This window comes from Osmerus mordax, chromosome 19, assembly GCF_038355195.1.
Source record: "Osmerus mordax isolate fOsmMor3 chromosome 19, fOsmMor3.pri, whole genome shotgun sequence".
NCBI classification, from domain to species: Eukaryota; Metazoa; Chordata; class Actinopteri; order Osmeriformes; family Osmeridae; genus Osmerus; species Osmerus mordax.
Genome location: NC_090068.1, coordinates 6,467,912 through 6,489,146, shown reverse-complemented (window position 1 = coordinate 6,489,146; position 21,235 = coordinate 6,467,912). Strand labels below are relative to the sequence as shown.

At 48.0% G+C, this 21,235-nt stretch overlaps 2 protein-coding genes across 2 annotated transcripts; one reads left to right on the top strand and one right to left on the bottom strand.

Annotated features, from left to right (window-relative positions):
• Positions 1–1,156: 1,156 nt before the first annotated feature.
• Positions 1,157–5,219, top strand: si:ch211-283g2.1 (sodium- and chloride-dependent GABA transporter ine). Its single transcript, XM_067257690.1, has 13 exons — positions 1,157–1,169; positions 1,383–1,517; positions 1,602–1,809; positions 2,423–2,555; positions 2,667–2,801; positions 3,047–3,150; positions 3,253–3,377; positions 3,474–3,586; positions 3,727–3,867; positions 3,952–4,051; positions 4,142–4,242; positions 4,333–4,500; positions 4,663–5,219. Exons 1-13 carry the CDS (start codon positions 1,157–1,159, stop codon positions 4,813–4,815), a joined length of 1,629 nt encoding a protein of 542 aa, XP_067113791.1. The 3' UTR covers positions 4,816–5,219.
• A 2,157-nt stretch (positions 5,220–7,376) lies between these two features.
• dhrs11a (dehydrogenase/reductase 11a) lies at positions 7,377–20,935 on the bottom strand. The gene is made up of 7 exons (XM_067257226.1): positions 20,625–20,935; positions 9,327–9,536; positions 8,483–8,577; positions 8,192–8,321; positions 7,971–8,063; positions 7,779–7,844; positions 7,377–7,586 (listed from the first exon to the last, which is right to left on the bottom strand). Exons 1-7 carry the CDS (start codon positions 20,754–20,756, stop codon positions 7,545–7,547), a joined length of 768 nt encoding a protein of 255 aa, XP_067113327.1. The 5' UTR covers positions 20,757–20,935; the 3' UTR covers positions 7,377–7,544.
• Positions 20,936–21,235: the final 300 nt, after the last annotated feature.

Here is a 21,235-nt window from a genome sequence, read left to right as displayed (position 1 = left end):
ACCACGCCTTTCCTATGAAAAAAAAATTCTCTCCAGTATTCAGGATTCTTTTGCCCCGCCTCTCAAAATGACTAGTCTGTTTCTAAGTCTGTGTGTTGTTCCCACTTATATGAATGGCACTCTCAACACGATAGCACACACGATATTCAAATATAGGAATGCTGTTTAGTCTGTATAAACAGAAATAAAAACATACTTTGTGAATTTACTCACATGTAAGCAAGGCCTGTCAATACTGTTTATGTACTGCGTTAAACGTGATGCTCTACTGCCACCCTGAGGTAATGGTGTGCTGATGGCATGTTTTAGAACCAGAGTGTGCAGGCTACTACTTACCTGCCTCAAAGCAAATAGTACTTATTTTCATTATTCAATTCAATTCTCAAAATCATGTTGATAATTTAACAAAGGACAAACCGTGTTTTTTATATTAGATATATTTTATATAAGATGAGCGTCATACCGTGGATTTGGATTTCAATGTGCCTTCCAGTAGGCCTATGTGGGAACACCTAAAGTCTATACACTTCGTTGCAATATAGTGTGATTTTAGAGAGTAATATAGATATTCAAATACCAAACAGAAGGACTACCCATCCAACAAACTAGTTGTTGCCTAAGTGTTAACTTCTGAACTCCTGCATAATCATCTCCTCGTGCTTAGGTAATCATTAATGATCATAAACAGTGATTATATGACCACGTTTCATTTATATATTTGAACCAACCTTCCTGAGAAGCGTGGCCTCAGACAAGCAGCCGAGGAAACCCAGGGAGTACTGAAAATGGACCAGGATCCAAGCAGGCCGACATGGAGCAGGCAGATAGAGTTCACCCTGGCTGGGATAGGCTGTGCTGTAGGCCTGGGAAACGTCTGGAGGTTCCCTTACCTGTGTTACAGAAGTGGAGGAGGTGAGACAAGTTCTTAAAGAGACTGAAGGGCTCTGTAATAAGTCTATATACCATGCATTCATTATCATTTGCAAAATATGCAACAAAAAAAACATGTTAAAGAGAATTATGTGTTCAGTATATGGGTACCATATCTTGTGTTGCTTCGTGTTTTATCTGTGAACATTTTGTGCGCCGTTTTTGGAAGAACAAGTTCAATTTCCAGTTTACAGTCCCCTCACACACCTGTTGATCGTAAAACGGAATGAGCTCCACGTGTGAGTGGTGGTAGCTGAGTGTGTTGGAAACGTCCTTAAAGCTTAGTTCTCTTTTACGTGAGGTGACTTGGGACACTGTCTGTGGGATAACTCACACGTTTTCTCTGTGAAATGTTACGGCGGTGGCCCACAGACAAATAGTTTGTATCTCGATTTGTGTAACCTTTCCTGTAGATGTTCATTAGTGACCTTGTTTGTGATCTTTGCTGTAAGGTGCGTTCCTGGTCCCTTACCTGCTGATGCTGGTGCTTCTAGGGATTCCTCTGCTCTACATTGAGTTGACTGTGGGACAGTACATGAGGAGAGGGCCTGTTCAAGCCATGGCTAAAGTCTGCCCGTTGTTCAAAGGTACATGGCTGGTAGTCACAAAGAATTTACATCACCTCTGTACTGTAAAGAGAAGTTATAGTACATGGTGTTGTTTACCTTCAGGAGTGGGCCTGGCGACGGTTGCCATCTCCTTCATCATGTGTACATACTACAACATCATCATCACCTGGGCCCTGTACTACCTCTTCAGTTCCTTCCAGAGCCCACTACCCTGGCAGAACTGCAACAACACCTGGAACTTGGACAACTGTACTGACCAAGCGTCCAACTCTAGCTCACAATCTTCCACTGCCAGCCAGCAGTTTTTCAAGTAGGTCTCACTGAGGCCCGCCTGGATATCATCACTGTCCAACATTATGGACAAATATAAAATAACTTCAGACACAGAATGGGAACCTGGCTAGTTGTGGTAGGAAGAATAGAGATGCTTCAATCAAGAGGACATAGAGGGCAGAGACTGGATCTCCTGGAATGCAGGATCAACTCTGCTGTTAATTATTTGCAGGAAGACAGGACACTGCATACTTGCATGATTCATTATAATGAATTCGAATTCTGGGAACGGTTGGTAGGATTGTCTTTATATGAGGTCAGTCAGAGTCAGCAGATCCAAAATGCTTTCTAAATGCTGTTCTGTGTTTTTTTCAAATCAATCATGACATCACATTTGCCTCATGCCATTCTCTTGACAACAAAAATGATTGTAAAGTCACTCACGGTCCAATGGTGACCCTTTTTTTCCAGGTTCAAGGTCCATAACATGATAACTAAATTTGAATTAGAACAAGATTGTGTGGAACCAGAGAAGCAGCTTCACGATCTTGATTGTTTCTAATTTGGAGAAGACTGAAAAGAGCTTCACGCTCCCTGTGTGTGTCGAAAGGGCCCTGAGGATTAACCAGAGACCTTGTGCTTCGCTGTAGCTACAGGATGCTGCAGCTGACCGGGGGGGTGGAGGAGACGGGGACAATGAGATGGGAACTCTTCCTTCTCCTTCTCCTGTCCTGGATCCTCATCTACCTCTGCATCTTCAAGGGGGTCAAGTCAACTGGCAAGGTAAGGAGAGAAAGAGAATTGCCAAGAGAAGAGCCTCACACTCATTTGTGTAGTATATAAATATCTAGAACACATCTGTGTGGGTATGTGTGTGTGTGTGTGTGTGTCCAGGTGGTGTACTTCACAGCACTTTTTCCATATGTTATCCTGGTGGCTCTGTTAATAAACAACGTCCAGCTTCCTGGAGCAATGGATGGCATCCTCTTCTTCATCGTGCCTGAGTGGGAAAAGCTGAAGTCTGTGGAGGTAAAACAGGAAGTAATAGGCCACAAAAGAATGGACAGAGAAGTGGATGGAGGGAGGGAGAGGCAACAATTGGAAGTGTAGAGTATATGTGGGTGAAGGGGCAAGAGTGATGAAGCAGTTAAGGACGTAGACGTGTCGTTGTGTGATGAGGAGTTAGATGAAGTAACTGTTGAGCTGTAAGAGGTATGGTAAGCGGTGATATCCCATATACATTGGTAGTATGGAAAGTTGTTGTTGTGTTTCAGGTGTGGGTTAACGCTGCTGCCCAGATCTTCAACTCCATAGGAATAGGCTTCGGCTCTCTCATGGCCATGTCTAGCTACAACTCCTTCAACAACAATATCTTAAAGTAAGCCACTACAAATCACTTCCGCAATGATCCTTCTTGCCGTGATTTTGATGTGTGACGAAGCTACTTTGACGTTAGTAACACTGTGCTCTCTCACCACAGAGATACCCTAGCTATAGCCATTACCAACTCGCTGACCAGCATACTTGCAGGCTTTGTTATTTTCTCAGCCTTTGGCTACATGTCTTTTCTACAGAACGTACCAGTCAGCGAATTGGCCGTGGATGGTGAGTTAGTCACAGATTCAAAATCTCAGATGACTCTGAAGACCTTTGACTTAACAGTGCTTTTTGTTTTTACCTTGTCCATGTTCGGGCTTCTAGGACCAGGGCTGGTGTTTGTGGTTTACCCACAAGCCTTTCTGACGATGCCAGTGGCTCCGCTCTGGGCTAGCCTGTTTTTCTTCATGCTGTTGTGCCTTGGGTTGGACAGCCAGGTGTGGAACTCACTCGAACTTAATGACCTTTCGCGTTCAGATTTGTAAAAGACGTAACCTGTCCTGCAGAATAAGTCACATGTACAAAACATCCTCATCAAAAGTCTTAATTCAAGAGGGATGTTGTGGTTATTTGCCAGTTTGCCATGGTGGAGGTCATGGTGACCAGTCTGATGGATGGTTTTGGCCAGTCCCTGATGAAATACCTCAGGCAGAAGGAGATGCTGGTTCTAGTGGTCTGCTTTACTGCCTTCCTCCTGGGGATCCCTCATGTCATGCAGGTACACATAACCAACCACTGTGTACGGCACCTTATCATTACCATAGCTGCATCCATCTACATGCTGAAGGGTCTGTCTGTGCAGGTGGGGATCTATGTCTTCCAGCTGATGGACCACTACACAGCCATAGTGTCCATCATGTTCCTCGCCTTTTTCGAGGTCGTGGCTACCTGCTGGATATATGGTAAGAGCTGCCATGTGTCCCCATGGAAATGTATGACCCAAAGGAATTTGGAGGCGGAGAAAAAAACACGGTTATTGTGTATTCTTTAAGGGGTGAAGAGACTTTCCGACAATTTAGAGGAGATGACTGGAAATAAACCCAACATCTTCTTCAAAGTGTGCTGGACAGTGGTTTCTCCTCTTCTGGTTACGGTGAGTCATCCTATCAACATTTGACTAGCAACTAGCAAAAGGTGACATGGCCTGCTTAAAACCCCCTTGAATCCTCTTGGTTTTCAACAGGTGATCCTGATTTTCTCCATCATCCAGTTTAAACCTGCCCGCTATGAGGGCTACGTGTACCCACCATGGGCTCAGGGGATTGGCTGGGTCATTGCCATGGCGTCTATCATCTGGATTCCTCTTGGAGCTATTCACACTCTGTGGGTCCTTCCGGGCTCCTTCATGCAGGTAAAATAGTCCACGGCCTCCGTGTCTGCTACTCTTTCAATGTCTCATCTCTTTATTTCCATAAACTCAGATCGAACATTTAAACATTAACATGAGATAAATGATTCATTTACTGAGAGAACACCAGCTGTCTGACGATGCGCTTGTCTTTCCCCACCCCAGAGATTGAAAAGTTCAATAACGCCCTTTGCGCTCCACGAGAAGTCGGATGTGCCTCACTACCTGGAGAGCGCAGGGGAGACATACCCAAACGTAGCCATCATGAGTTCCATTATCCCTCTCCCCGAGAAGCCTTCCATCCAGACTAATCTCTGACAGCCCCTCAGCTGGCAGCTTACAGGCCTCTGTGCCTGGGACCATGACACACTTGACACTCACTGCCATGGCAACAGATTATGGTCTAGGTGTCCTCATGGGCACTGTGGAAATGGCCTTCCGGTTGAATTCTCTTCTTAAAATATATTCATTTTGCAGATGCTTTTATCCAAAGTGACTTACAGTGGGGGAGATTTGAACCTTTGACCTCCTGATCTGCAGCCTTTCGCTCTAACCCCTGAGTTGTATATATTCCCATCACCACTGTTCTTGGCCAATTGATGGCTCCACTGCTAAGTCTGCTGCCAGTTCACTGATTCTGATGGATTATAGTCCATGTTGGACTTGGATTTCTTTGAAATTATATCTAAACAAATTATTAGAATAAAATACTTATAATATTGGATCTGTGTCTATTGTCTATTATTTCATTGTGTGTGTGTGTGTGGGGGGGGGGGGGGCTGAGGAGCAGTAGGTAGACATAGAAATGTGTTCATGTTGAACTGTCATGGATTTTGGTGTGTTTATTTCACATCAGAAGATAGCGGACAATACTTTTCGAATAGGCAGAATCGACTGCAGTCAATAACTGGGAGCAGACTTATCGCTTTTGTTCTTTCTGGTGATTCATCTCATGTCTATAGAGCACCACCTCGTGGATAACTTTTCTATTGTTTTGTTTTTTATTCTTTTAAGTTTTGGCATGCTTCTACAGTATGTATTTATAATTTTAATACAAACCACAGTACTGACACACCAGTTTGAAAGGTTGAACGAAGCAAAAACTAACTAAATTCGAGAGAGAAACAGTTATGAATACACCATACTTTGTGTGCTGTAAACATGAAAACATGTTACATTTAGTCATTTAGCAGACGCTCTTATCCAGAGCGACTTACAGTAAGTACAAGGACATTCTCCCCGAGGCAAGTAGGGTGAAGTGCCTTACCCAAGGACACAACGTCATCTGGCAGAGCCGGGGATCGAACCAGCAACCTTCTGATTACAAGCCCGCTTCCCTAACCGCTCTGCCACCTGACTCCTTGTTATTCATGTTTTACTTTTTATTCTCCTGTGTGGTTATACAGTAGCTGGTTTTCATATGATCCAACTGTAACTTGGCATGTGTGTATCGTGGAGCAAATTCTGTCACCGAACTTGGGCTGTTGGCGAGATCAAAGTCTGTTTTGACCAATACACAACAATCTACACTGCGGCCCAGCTAACACATGACGTTGCGGCAACGCTGCCAGTAAGTGCTCAGTTGGTAACCCGCGACGTTACCTTCTGGCAACGTCGTGGCAACGTCGTAGCAACGTCATAAAGGGAATGTTGCCAGTTGGTCCCATGGACAACGTTGCCGCGACGTTGTACCTTGGTCGGCTGGTTACGTTATTTTTAGACCCGTGGGCAACGTTACCGCGACGTTGTACCTTGGTCGGCTGGATACATTAATTTTGGTACCATGGGTTAAGTTGCGGTTAAATCACTCTTTGGTCGCAGGCACTTGACGCCACGCTTATTTTATACCGTAATCTGACCAACAGCTTTCTGTAAATCACACGACGATTACACAATTATTGTCAGTAAAAAAGGGCAGCATTTTTACACGTTTTTTTTTTTTTTTACTGGGAAGGATGACAAGCAAAATATCATGGTGTCGCAAAGTGGTAACGAAGATTAAAGAAACCGAGTTGTTCAAAGTCCAATGGGTGTGTTTCGTTTGTGTCATCACAGAAGCGTGATAAGGTGAACAACACCAAACAAGTGTACCACTCAAGACCCAGAACATCAGGGGAGGTCACTAAGAATGACACAGAGGCAATTCGTATTCATTTATTGAGAAATATCTACTTTATCATGTAAGTACACACTTGGGGAGAGTATACAAGTGCACTCAAGAGTTAGTCACCTCTACACAGGATGCGAGTGTTGGATTCATACCCTTTCTAAAGTACAAAGCCGTTTAAAATCACAAAGGATATTTTTATGGAGTGGGGGGAATACATTTGCTTGGCAGGGAAGGGATTACAGAATCGTGCTTGTGGCTGTCCCCTTATACTTACTGAATTGGTGGTTGATGTGGGATTTGAAAAAACATTTCGTAAACCTGACCCATGCCAACCCAAAGTGTTAAAACTTAAGTACAGATGGTAGAATGGATTGAGCATTATCTATTAGTCAGGGTACAGTGTATTAAACCACATCCCACCTATGTAATCATCGTTAAAATACGTTTATATATATTTAAAATAAAGAATTTATGAACAACAGTGTTCTCTCATTACAAACAGATATGTAATATGACCTACCAAAGAAAAGAAAAGACAAGTAAATGATGGCGTCCTCTTCCCTCTGAGGTGACGGTCGTGTAGATGACCGCAAGGTACAGGAGTAACTCCCCCCCCCCCCCCTCTCCTGGTTTGCAGTTGCATCGTTTGAACAAGGCTGAGCAAGTACACCAAAGATCATGTTGCAGCACTCAGTAGTAATTGAGTAGTGGTTAAGAAGTGCCCTCCCTCCCCCTTTCGTCACACCTGGGAATCCCCCCCCCCCACACACACACGCACACGCACACAGATCTGTACACAGATCCCCCTCATCCACATTCCTCCACAGCCAGTCCAACTCTAGTTGTCGTTTTTCTTCTTGTTGCCCAGCAGGGGTCGCTAGGGAGACACCGTTTCTGCTGCTTCTGTGTGCACCACCGACTGCTTCTTGCTCCGTTGCTAAGACACCTGTTCCACCGGCCTCATCTGCACATCGCCGATCTGCAACGCACACAAAGGGGGGGGGGAGAGAGGTTTAACAAACAGAGGTTCTGCGCATGGTCCTAAAACTCATCAGGTTTTTGGTTCCAATCCTATTGACCGGGTGCCATTGTAACAATAAGCTTGGCTCCCGAATTACGTGTTGACTCGGAGAGGCAAATGTTGACAGAGGGGACTGGGAGCATGACTCGCCTGCACATGAGGAGACGCGCTGAGGACGTACGTGACCGCGCTGGCTATGTCTTCTGCTTTTAAACACTGTGGAGAGAGAGAGGGAGAGGGGGGGCGGCGGAGAAGGAACCGTCACCGATTGTCAACTCGTAAGCATTCGTGTTTAGGGGAGAGAAAAATCAGCTGGTGCCGGGGCCCCTGCGTCAAACGTACTTTTATACTCTCGTACACTGCTGCCGCCTTCTCCGGGTCGCTGTTGTGGTGCCGGAATGCAAACTCAGTCTCCACTATTCCGGGAGATATACTCTGCGAAAAAAAGGAGTTCCGACGGAAACGAGTTAGTTATCTTTGTTTACACAAACACACACACACACACACCCCCCCACGCGATACGCCCACACGGCACACATGCACACACAAGAATTGGCACTGACAGTGGCTCTGATGTGGGTCTTTGCTTCTCGTAGCTCTTGCCGTAGTCCCTCGGTTAGAGCCGTCACAGCATACTTGGTGGCACAGTAGAAGTGCTCGTCCGCACTTGGTACCATCCTGTGTCCACCCATACTAAGGTAGACAGAGAGAGGGAGGGAGAGAGAGAGAGAGATAAAGTCATTGCATGGGAGAAGGATATAAAACTAAAACTGCGATACGTCCACGGTATCGCCGGTATTCGAAACCCGCCTTCCGCTCTAGACCGGGTATCACGGTGTTTCTGATCTCGATACCTATTAATGTTGATGATGTGCCCGTCGTCGACGTTCCTCTCCTTCATCGACTGGTAGGCCTCGCGCGTGCAGATGGACAGGGCTAGGACGTTCACCTGGAGAGGGGGACGAGGAGCACAGATCAGCACCGCCGGCATTCGATGACGCGCAGATAACGGCGAACGGGAGAGTTCAATATGGAGCCTCGCCGGACGACCACATTCCGCGTCTGTTCCCAATGAACGAGGAACAGCTATTTTGCCTGTTCTTGTGATAGAGTGTGAATGACGAGGCTAAAGAACGAACGAGAGCAGTGTCAACAGGAGAGTCTGACAATCTCCTCTATCTACCTTCTCACCTCTCCCACAGTGACTTTCAAAGGCGGCAGGTTAAAGCCTAACGGCGGCTAGGTGGAGGTGGGGAACTGAACAAGGTCAGTGTGCAGATTACTCAGGCTAAAAATACACCCGCGAACACATTCATATTGGCCTCCATGGCAACAGATGGAGAGGCGTTAGACATGTTCCAGCTAGCGAGGGATGTTTTTTTGGAGCGCGGGGGGGGGGGGGGGGGAGGCGTGGTCTCGAATGGGTCAAAAGCAATGAATCAAACTGTTAAAAGGGACATTAAACAATGGAAGGGGCCAAATCCGGGATGCCTAGAGTGGGCCTCTGTGCACCGTACCAAGCCTCGTCTCACGGCCAATGAAACAGCTCCACTGTGTGTGTGTGTGTGAGAGAATGGTTGCCACTAAAAAGGACAACATTGACGTTACTGTGTGTGTGTGAGTGAAAGAGAGAGGGCGTACGGTACCCGCGAAAAAAGGACAACATTGACATTGTGTGCGCGCGCGTCGCAAGCTCACATCGATCATGTTCCTCCAGCCGTCGGTCTTGCCGCTGAGCAGGGGCTCGTCGTGAGCCAGGCCCGCGTTGTTGATGCACACGTCCACGCCCAGGTGCAGCGTCTTGATGGCCGAGAACATGGACAGGATCTCCTCCTCGTTGGACAGGTCGCACTTGTAGGGGATGAGCGTGCCGCTGTAGCCCGCACTCTGGCACTCCGCTGCTAGCTTCTGCACACCCAGAGGAAGACAGGAAAAACACACGTTTGTCTGAGGAAAAACACACTTGTTTGTCTGAGGAACACAGCAAAAACACCCTGGTTTGTCTGAGGAACACAACAAAAACACCCTGGTTTGTCTGAGGAACACAACAAAAACACCCTGGTTTGTCTGAGGAACACAACAAAAACACCCTGGTTTGTCTGAGGAACACAACAAAAACACCCTGGTTTGTCTGAGGAACACAACAAAAACACTTGTTTGTCTGGAGGTCTGGTTGAGGAAGGGTCCTGTCGTAAACTGAGGTGGGTGTTCCAGGTGCCAGCTGGGATTCTTGGGTTCTCCTCAGTTCGGGGCACGTTTAACGCACGTCTTTTTAAAGACGTCGCAACCGGCAACTTCGCAACGACTCGCGACTTGAACTTTGAGTCTTCCGAGAATGACTGCAATCTGTTTTTTTCACAGGAAAAGGTTCACACCTGGTTAGTAAAAAAACGAACACAGGCAAAGCCTTTTCATTTGGCATGGAGGGTAAATGAGTCTGCCTTCAATGGAAGTGTGTCACAGAACAGTCCAGGATCAAGGTGATTTTACAAGTTAGGAGGGGGAAAACAAACTGGCCCTTCCCATTCACGGATAGATCTAGCTGAAAAGAGATGCGGCTGCAAATCAATAATGGAAACAGCCCATAATAGGATGGATGGCTAGTGCAGACCTGCCCTTTCTTGGCACTCCATTTGCAACCATTTGTAATGTTGTTTAAATCATAAAAAACACATTACAGTTTCTATTTTTACATTCACCGCAGACACAAGCAAAGCCAGCACTGTTCTAACAGTGAAGTACAGCATTAGGCCATAACAAGCAATGCTGGTGTCAGGCAGACTTCCTTGCCCGACGAGCCTCAATCACAATACATCATGTCTGACGTGAACTATGAAAGTTTAGGAAATAACAGTCACGACCTCGCATCACGCCTTGATTATCGGTGTGTGACCTTTGACCCCCCCCCCCCCCCCCCCCCCAAAGGGCCTCGCTCCTCTGCTGAAGCCCGGAGGGTTCCATCCTGCAGCAGGCTGAACCACATCCAGGTCAGCCGGGGTCTCCGGGACCGGGGCTCTGCTGTGACTCGACACAGATCACCCACACGCCGACCAGCTGTGCCCGTCACATGATGGCTCAGCACGGGGAGGGGGGGTGGTGGTGTCACTCCAGGTGGTGTCACTTGGGACGAATTTGGGACGAGGGTGATTGGCGCCGCTGAGGACGGGGCCGCCGAGTCGGGCTGGTGTCTTTGCGCATGAACAAACATGCACACACACACACACACGGAGACACACTCTCTTACCAATCGAATGGCTCACTACCATGTACTACAATTCGCCTACTGCAGCAGAACCGGAGAGGTTTGAACTGAATTAACCCAACACCGTTTAATCTGGATTATCTACAGAGAAGAGCATTACGTGAAGTGAAAATTCGGGATTAGTAATTCTGTGATTTGTAACCTTGTTTAAGCACTGACTCGTCGTTTTATCAGGGTCAAAAAAAAAAAAAACACACACACAAAAAACAAAAAAACTCTCAGTTAATATGCTTCATTTCCAGTGCAATGGTTCAAGTGCAAGAGGAGCGCAAGTCTCAAGGAGGGTCGCTGGTCCAGCATCCAAGACTTGCCCGCTTCCTCCCCCAGCGTCCATCCATGCCAAGCCCTCAGGGCACCATGCTGGGAGCAGACACCGGGGCGGGCAGGGGCGCCATGGGTCGGTATTGCCAAACAGAGCAAGAGAAAGCCCAGCCTCGGCCAGAGAAAAGGCCCGGTGTGAATGGGAGGCCGGGCCCGGGCCCTTTGTGAGAGCGAGGGAATGAACCAAGAGTGGACTATTGCTCTGGGAGTCGAGCCGCAACGGAGCTGGCTGAGACTGGCTGAGACCAGGAGCCAGGAACAGGGAGTCTTGCTGCGTGTGTGTGGGGGCTGGCAGAGGCTGCGTGCGTGAGGTCATAGACTGGCCAATGCTGCAGTCCTGGCACTGGGGGAATGCTGTGGCACGGACACAATGCACCTAAAGCTGCTTAGGCTGCCCATGCTCCACACAAACATCCACAACAAAACACAGGCCCTTACCTAGCCCCTAAACAAACATGACATTACAAAATAGCCTCACGTCGGAACTAGATTCAACTTTAATATTGGCCTAGTGCTTCTTTGTCATGGTCATAGCATAAAAATGAAGCCCATGCAATCCAGTTTTGATTTTTATGCTACAACCAAACAGCAACATCCGGAAAAAGGCATCTGTAAATGTCAACAAGGATCCATTGCCGTCTCCCACGCACGAAAACTGACATTGAGATTGACCTCCGGAGTTAGCAGTGTGGGTCCTCTCTGAAACCGTACCCCGGTGTCACTGGGGTCTTGGACGTGTCATCACTCAGAAAACACATGACGTCTATTCCCTCTTGAGCAGGTATGAGACCAGTTCTAAGCCCATCTCTCAGACGGGGGCACACAAATAGGTCTGCATCTCAAGGCCACAGGCTACATTCTCAGAGTTTACATAAGTACGGCCTGACATGTAAGGGCAGGGAGAGAGAGAGAGAGAGAGAGAGAGAGAGAGAGAGAGAGAGAGAGAGAGAGAGAGAGAGAGAGAGAGAGAGAGAGACACAGAGAGAGAGAGAGAGAGAGAGAGAGAGAGAGAGAGAGAGACACAGAGAGAGAGAGAGAGAGAGAGAGAGAGACACAGAGAGAGAGAGAGAGAGAGAGAGAGAGAGAGAGAGAGAGAGAGAGAGACACAGAGAGAGAGAGGAACGACGTTCTGCAGGTGGAATCAACCTCAGTGGGACTCAGCGATGCAGAAACAGGCTGCCTAGCTACGAGCACCAGTTAGTGACCTACAGTATAGCAAAAAAAAAAAAAAAAAGCAGTTTGCTATAGATCATTGTCCTGTGTGCAAACCGACATGCCACACACGAGGGCGGAAACATGCGGGCAGGCACGCACACACATGGTCTCTATAACCCCTGCAGCGGGCTCTTATGTAAGGTCAGCTATATAGGAGGCATTACTGCCTACCTCTGTCCTCCTGCGCCACATTCACGATATTCATCTAGGCATTCAAACAGGACTCAGTGAACCGTTGCCACGGTTCTTACTGGGGTGTTAAAATGGAGATTTGCCCCTGGAATAGGTCAAGTCCTATGGCCGTGTTAAGACGTCTGGGATGTTTGTGAGCAGGGAGCCAAGAGGCCAGATGGATGCAGCTATGAGCGAGGGAGTGTTCCGGAATGAGATTGGTCTCAGGTTAACAGGAAAGAGCTACGAGACACCACAGGCATCGGGGGCTCGTGTGCCTCACAGCTCATTTGTCGGAGACAAGCCGTCGCGCGCACGTTGACAAGGAGTTCAGACTGAACGGCCTTGCCATGAGCGCAATCTATTTCAGTCGCGAGCCCACTCCTTCCTGTCCCATCCTCTTCTGAGCACCTGTAACGCACGATGCAATCGGGCCCGTCACACTGGATTTTCATCCTAAATGACTGAGGCCGCGGTGTCGTGCTCAAAAAAAGGGATGGTGACGGAGGGGAAGGAAGGATTCAAGGAGATGAGGAAAGTGCCAATTTGAAACGAAAAAGACAGAGGATAAGAATGAGCGTAGCAAGGGCTCGCAAGCGCGTGTGCGAGTGTGTGTGTTCAGTGTTTCCCCTAGGTTTACAGCTTTGGGAGGGGGGGAGGGCGGCGGCGGGCGGGGGGTGGGGGGGCGAGCATGAGACAGAAATGACATGCCGTCGTGTAAATAAGGTAAATAACATAAGGCCATTTAGTTTGTTTAATAAAAGGGCAAGCTATAGACCTGTTTTACAGGAAAGGTAACCTTAAATTACTTATTTTGTAATCTGGCGCTATATATAAAATAAAATAAAATCCCCCTAATATAATGGTAGGGGAAACACTGATGTTTGAATGAGAGGGGTGCGGTAACAGCGGAGGAAGTCCAACTGGAACAAGATCCCCCTCTCCGCAGCGCAATAGTCTCAATATGTTTCAGGTTTAGGAGATGTAGCTGAGACGTTTTTCCAAAAATGCACATTTCATCTGGGCCAGCTTTCGGCTCATGTAATATTCCACTTGCGTGAACACGAAAAAAAAGATTACAGGTACAACTCTGGGTCAAATAGACAGTGAACATCGCTATCAGATTGTGTATGGGCAGGCTGAGGTCAAGGCAGATTGGAGGCTGTATAAAAGGATGTATAGCGAAGGAGGAAGCTCGGCCCAGGAAACGAGAACTACGGGAACACACTTTCCATCGAGAACGGTCCAAAGGTTAAGTTGGGAACAGGTCTTTAGTGCCCTATATACCTACCTACCCATTAGATAGTTGCTGGTTCCTCCACACAGCACTGTCTGTTAGAAAGACCCCCTCAAACCAACCCCCGCTTTGACACACCCAGCCTTCTGACAAGCGCACGCGCTCGACGTCTAGAGTCGACAAAAACCGGGACACGAACCGAGAGGCCCACGTCGACCGGCGATTGAGAGACGTTGGACACAAAACGCGGCGCCGACTGTCAAAACGTCCCGTCTGATGACAAGTGAAAGCCCACTGATGTTTGCCATGAAAGCCTGGCAGCGACGATGACCCTGCCGTGACCCCGGGAGGACGGTGCGGCGGGAGCCAGGTGTTGCGCAACACCGGGTCATCCGGCGAGGCCGCATCTCTGTTGAGCTACGGAGACAAAGCGGGAATGGGGACAGGAAGAGAGCTTGACCTGTGATAAGAGAGGGCAGGGCACCTTCGAAGACAAAGAGGCTATTACGATTATATGGCAGATTATATATTAGAGAGGAAGATTGGGGCAATAAAAGAAACGTTGCCCCCAAATCCAAAGGTCTGCCCTGACGTTCTCCTCGGGCGCGGGGTCTATCTCCTGGTGACGAGACGTGTTGAGGGTTGCGTCGGGCCTGGTCGGTGAGGGGAGGTGAAGAGGACCATCCCCCCCCCCACGTCTCCTCAGCGTCACGTGACAGGTTATATCAGCAGCTGACGCTGGCTCGAAGTGTGTCAAGCATGCATCCTGCACCTCCCGCTGTCACGCCGGGCCTCTGGGGCCCCCGGGGACAAGCACTCTCACTGGGCCTGTCACCAGGAGCCTTGGGAGGGGGGCCTCGCTGGCCAGAGCGGGCGAGAGATACCCGGCAGCGGCCGCGTCCGCCCGGCAAACAAACCAAACGCGACACCGCGCTGACACCGTCCTTCTCACTTCAGCGTCCGCGGAACACCGACTCGAGAGGCGGGTCGCGGAAAGGTCGCGGTGCACCCCGGTGGCCCTTTGCGTGTTTAAACATGCTCCACCACCACCACCAGCGTGTGAGGTAACAGTGGGCTCTTGGATCCTGCACGCTACGCAGGAGTCCCACGGCTCCATCCTCTCTGAGGCACAGCTGCCTGCAGGCAGGAGTGCAGCATGCCACGTGTTTGGTGCTAACACGCAAGACAAGCAGAGAGCTGAGCGGGAGTGGTTATGGGCCTCATGCAGCCCTGCCCCTGGGAATGCCACACATCTGAGTGAGAACTGAATAATAAAGCTGGGGTTGATTGCAGGGAACCTTTGAATGACATTTAGGTGGAGGAACATCTAGGTGGAGAAAGTCCCTGAATTGCGGATTGTTAGTCAGGGACGACGAGAAACACTGTGGTCTCCCTTACAGACGGGAGACGAAAGAATATTCTCTGAAGCCTTTTCAACGCCACTGTTCTACTCAATGCTCACAGCTGCCAACAGTGGAGGTAGAAAGCCTCGAAGCGTTTAGCATTAAAATGCAATGCATCGATTTAGCCTCGGTTATACCGACCAATCCAATTAGAGGGCCTATATTTCTATTCCTCATCCATATCCCCCTCCTCTTCCTGAAACGGAGAACTCGGTGAACCAAGCCTGTCTTTGTGTTTGCGATCCAGCCTGGCCTAATTCAGTCTGTCCGACGCACAGCTATCTGGACCACAGGCATCCATGTGATTACAGCCTCCGCAGAACGAGGGTGCTTCTTCTAACCCTGTGTGTGTGTTTTTCCTCTCCCCTTTCCATATGAACTGCCTAAGGAGAGCGTTTTCCGAAAGGATAGATAAATACACTGTCAGCCCAAGCCATAAAAGACAGGACACGGACATCGCACCCCGAGGGGTGAGACGGACAAGCCGCGCAGAGAGAGAGAGAGACAAAGCCAGCCAGGCAGTGACGGCAGAGACGGCTCCGCAGCGTGAACACGGACAAGCCCTCCCGCTGAGACGAGACGGAAAGTCTCTCCTTATCCCCCCTCCTCTCTCTCCCCCCCCCCCCCCCCTTGCTGCATCTCCAGGTGACTAGCACGGCACAGACAGCCCAGAGTGGGGGGAGAACAGGGGGGAGGGCTCTCAGGGGTCAGCCAGCTGTCGGGACCAATCAGGAGTGTTGTTGCCGTGCGAGACCTCTGCGATCCCGGTGGGGGGGGGGGGGGGAGAGCGGGCAGCCCGCTGCAGCCGCAGCCACGCCCACGCGGCTGTAATTATGGAAGGTCAGCTAGACGTGGACCTGGCTGGGGGGGGGGGGGGGGGGGGGGGGGAGAGGTGTCATAATGCACCACTGCAGGTTGTCTCTTGTCATTGATCCAGCTATTGTCAGGGTTTCAGTGAAGGGGCGTGGGATGTAAAAAAAAAAACAACAACAACAAAAAACCTGCTCAGCAACACAAGGATTTGTATTACTGAGCAAATAATGGTTACCTTGGCTGAGTGGTAACTCAATCCGAAAACAGTGAAAGGCGTGAGAGAGAGGCTTAGTAAGCGCCATGGGAGATTGTCTCTGACACAGCAACAGTTTCCATATGGGAAAGTGGTGACGGACGCAGTGATTTATCAGCTTAGGGGCCAAAATGGAAAATCAAGTCAGTGGAAAAGCGCCGGGGGGGTCAGACGAGAGTCGATGAATAAGTAATGAGCAGATGAGCCTGGGACAGGATTGACTCATCACATGGAATACCTGCAGTGCAGGTCGGTCACAAGCAGAGCCAGCACCTTTTTCATGGTTTCATTACCTTTCCCCCTGGGTGAACGCAAACACACTGACTGGAGAAAAGACAGAGAGAAAGAGAGACAGAGAAAGAGAGAGAATACGAAAGAGTGGAAGGAGAAGATACGCAAAGGGGAGCGAGACAGACTAAGAAAGGTGGAATACAAAAGAGTGGAAGGAGAAGATACGCAAAGGGGAGCGAGGCAGACTAAGAAAGGTGGAATACAAAAGAGTGGAAGGAGAAGATACGCAAAGGGGAGCGAGACAGACTAAGAAAGGTGGAATACAAAAGAGTGGAAGGAGAAGATACGCAAAGGGGAGCGAGACAGACTAAGAAAGGTGGAATACAAAAGAGTGGAAGGAGAAGATACGCAAAGGGGAGCGAGACAGACTAAGAAAGGTGGAATACAAAAGAGTGGTCACCCCGCGCCGCCCTGACCCACTTCAAAGTCTTGCCGGGTGAAAACGACTCGCTGGGCGAGAGCAGCGCGCTGGCCGGCGGCCCAGAACCCCTCAAAAAGGCAGGAGGGGGGGGGGTGGGGGTGGGGGGGGGGGTGGCACGTCACTCCAGTGGCACCACAGTGACAGTCTCTCACAGACACAATGAACCGGCCCGCGAGGTTGGGACTCGAATTCCCAATCCGCCGGGCGCACGTTTACCACCGCATGAAGGCTGAGCAAAACAGGAGGACTCTCTCTTTGGTGTCAGCCTGGTCATGATGGAGTACAGTTTTGACACCCCCCAGGGCGCACATTTAACTCTTAAGCCTGTGAAGAATCCTAATATTCCCGTTGGCATGAGGCATTGTAGGGCATCTGCATTGCTGTGTCTATTTCGAAACGCAGACAAAGAAACGACACTTTGTCCGTCACCGATGATTCCGGTGCATCTCTTTGTGTAAGGTGACATCACTTTTTCGGATAACTCCCGACCAAAATGGTAAATGGATTAACTTTTTCTGAGGCCGTCAATGGATTTTTTGGGGGGGGACATAATGCGATTGTATAATCTCAAATGTAGGCCAGCCAATCCCTACCCAACTGGACAAGCAATGACTCAACAATCCTGTCGAACATGGCTCTCGATGGCTAAGTCGAGCATTAGCTCAGGACCAATGATGATCCGGACCACGCTCCGGCCCGAAAGCTCTGCTGACAGACTGACACGATCACAAAAGGGAATCGAAAAAAAAGTATGGCCTGATTTATGGGGCTCTGCGGTGTTGTAAAAAGCTAAATAAAAGTTGGCCGTCGGGTCAAATGCATTCTTCCAGGGTGAATTATAGACAGTGTTCCACAAGGAAAAGCTGGTAGATTGCTACCCATTAACACCATCGGTCGGCTTTCGACTTCTGATGTCTCCACAACCTATGGAGTCAATAAACACCACTCCCTCCTTCTCTCGTCTCAGCAAGTTTTCCCCCGGGAAAACTTCTCACAACACTGGGAAACATTACTGAAGGGGGCTGAAGCAGGCCAATCTGATAATGAACTACTGCTATCATCTAACCTTAACTATTAACTGTATTAAGGCTGGGATCGGGGGCATTGTTACGGGTCATTTTCGAAAGGAATGACGGTGCAAATAGTTTGATCGTCTATGTTAATTTTCTTTTCTTTTTTTTTTGGGGGGGGGGGGGGGGGGGGGGGGGGTAGGAGGAGGAGGGGAAACAAACTGGGACCCGTCTTTCCATTCCCCACCTCGCCCCTCCCCTTTTTCGCACCAGATCCAAAGATGACACAGTGATCCTTGGGGCGGGACCTGCTTCATGCCATGCACCACCGACATTTTCTGAGAACTGGCTGAGCCCAAAGTACAGCCACTCATAGATAAAATGACAGACACTCTCCTCCTTCTCCCTGGAGTGCCCCTCCTCCCGACAGAAACACTGTTGAAAAGCCAACCATACAGCCACCTCCATACAGTTATACAATGCAGCCTGACACACTCGGGGTTACGCCTGTGTACAAAACAATAAAAGCAGGTAGTGGCTTCGGCCAGCTGAGGTAAAGGCATTGTAGTAATTTATCTGACTCAGTCACTGAACTTGTTTATGATTGTGTTACACTCTCTGTGTTGCCGAATGTTTTATTTTAATTACTTGAATGAATTGCTAGCCTAATCACCAAGATAGTTCAGGTGTTACAGATGTTCCATGTAAGCCATTGAATCACAGTTAGGGCACCTGGAACAAGGTGACTATGCTTTACCTGTTCTACCGGAAACAGAATCAAAATAAGCACAGGGGGATATAGTATGCTATGCTAAACTAAGCGCGACAATAATATAGTTGTAGAACTGGTCCTATCTGTGGTAGCTATGTACAGTATGTTGCTTTGGATACAAATACAAATGCTCAATGTGAAATGTATAGGTACACTAGTTACTGTAGGTTTTGAAATAAGAGGCTAGGTTTTTTTTCCCCCCCCAAACATTTTACAAGTGTTTGTTGGAATCTGGCTAGCTTTCTGGTTGGGGTTTCTTGGAAGTTGCCATTCCATTTCAATTCATCCCCTCCCTCTCTCTCTCTCCCTCCCTTCTTTAATTCCTGCAGGCAGCCCAGGGCGACTATACAAGTCTCTCACTGCCGGCCCTATTTTGCCCCTCCTTTTTGAGGCACTTCTGTCAAGTTCCCTCTCCAGCTCATTCAAGCTCCTATTATACAGGAAATTGCTTGACATTACAGCATGACATACAATATGGTTTCATTCATGGAAGTTATCCTATTTCATGTCTTGTCTGTCATCACGGAGCACAATACTTTTGGGATATGTACATGGTAGGCTACGAGTAAGCATCCTTTTTTCCTGTGAAAGAGCAGCAAGGGGAAGTTGAGAACAATTGCATGGTGATGGACACTTGCGAACCCCCACGTTCGGTATTCCCGGTTTGGCCCTGCTACTGCAGTCCTCAGTGAGCATGGCAAGGGGCTACAATGCCAGCCTTGTCCCCTCTGTTTTAACCCAGACAACTCTCAAAGGCCTCTTACAACTGATGCAGTCTCAGAGAGGGGGCGTTGAAAGCCAGGTTTTTCCTTCAACCTCACAATCTAACATCTTTCCTCTTGGCTGGCCAAATGTTTGTCCAAAACAAGTTTGCGTGTGTATAAATCAAAGCTTGGTATAAAAAGCGGAGTTTATAAAAGTACATCCAAGTACACAGCCTACTTATGAAATATATTCTGTGAACACATGACTCCAATGATGGGCATTCTTTTCAATGAGAAAATTCCCCGTTCTATATTAAAAGTCTAACCTTACGACAAAGAAAATAGTAATGATCTACTCAGCAGACAAACTATTATTTGTAAATTGAGGCTAGCTGGGCCCTCTGCAGTAAACCTGGGACCAGTTTGACATATTGTAATTGCTGATTGATTCTGAAGGCTAAGTTGTTGTGAAGTCTTGCAAAAGTCAAGGACAGGGGCTAAAATCTAGAGGTTAACGATTGACAGGAGGCCATGTGATTAGCAAATGGGGGGAGGGCTAAATCAATTGCACAATCAAGATAAGACTATAATACAAATAGCCGGCCCACAGTTTTCAGATCTTATGTGTATATATTCAAGAAATGTGCGTGACTATGTCATGTTGACAAATAAGCCTGTTTGTTTATTTGATAATGTAGCACTATGTGCAAAAGCCCAGTACACAAAAGCATGAATGGGTTATAACAGATTCCTGGAAATATATATTTTATACAAAGATTTATTTTACATACAAATGTACTTGTTGGGAGAGCTCATGGTGTAATGTAAACGTTAAACTTTTATCCTTATTTCGTCACTTTGAATCATGGGTCGGATATATACCTACACTACCTACTGGGATCTGCATGAAGAGCATCGATGTAATCACTGTTTTTATTAGCTAGGAAGCTAGCTGGTAATCTTGCAGCCTAGAGGTGGTGGCTAGCAAGACAGCTAGCTCTCCAACAATCCCAAATTGATCTGCGGTGTACTTCCATCAACCCTAAGAACAAGCTAATGTTGGTTGCCAAGTATTACTGTACAGTGTAGTTTAGTCACTTAGCATAGTTTAATATGATCTTACCTCTATCTTGTCCACGTTCCTGGCACATCCGACAACCTTCATGCCTTGTTGGACAAGTGCCCGTGCAACAGCCGCTCCAATCCCGACCGAGGCTCCTGTCACGAGAGCTACCCTGCCTTTCCAGCGCTCCATCTCGGAGGATTATCAACGACAAACAGTATACTTTTACAAGCCTGTAGCAGTGAAAGCAGCAGCAATCGGTTACCGGCGAATGTATATCTGTCCAAACTAGTCACTATACTTAGTGTTATATGGGGCGTGCTGCAGCACCATTCAGCCCTCCCTAATCCTGCTTTCGCAGCATCCAGGAAAAAACACCGTATACGGAAGCCCCAATCCCTGCGCTCGGGATTAAATATTAAATGGCAACCGTTTCGTTATGTGTTTGGTTGACATCACCTCCCACTTGATTTATACAGGTCTCGCGGTGATAAACTGTAATTTTTCCGGGGCCTATGGTCTTGAACAGATTACTGTTTAGCAAAGACAACATATCTCTTCATTTAGTAATGTTTGGATGATTTATGACGTGTTTATGGATGTTTGGCAAAAATATAATGTAGCCTACATATCATTAAAATAACGTTTGTTGAACAAATACCACAAAGGTA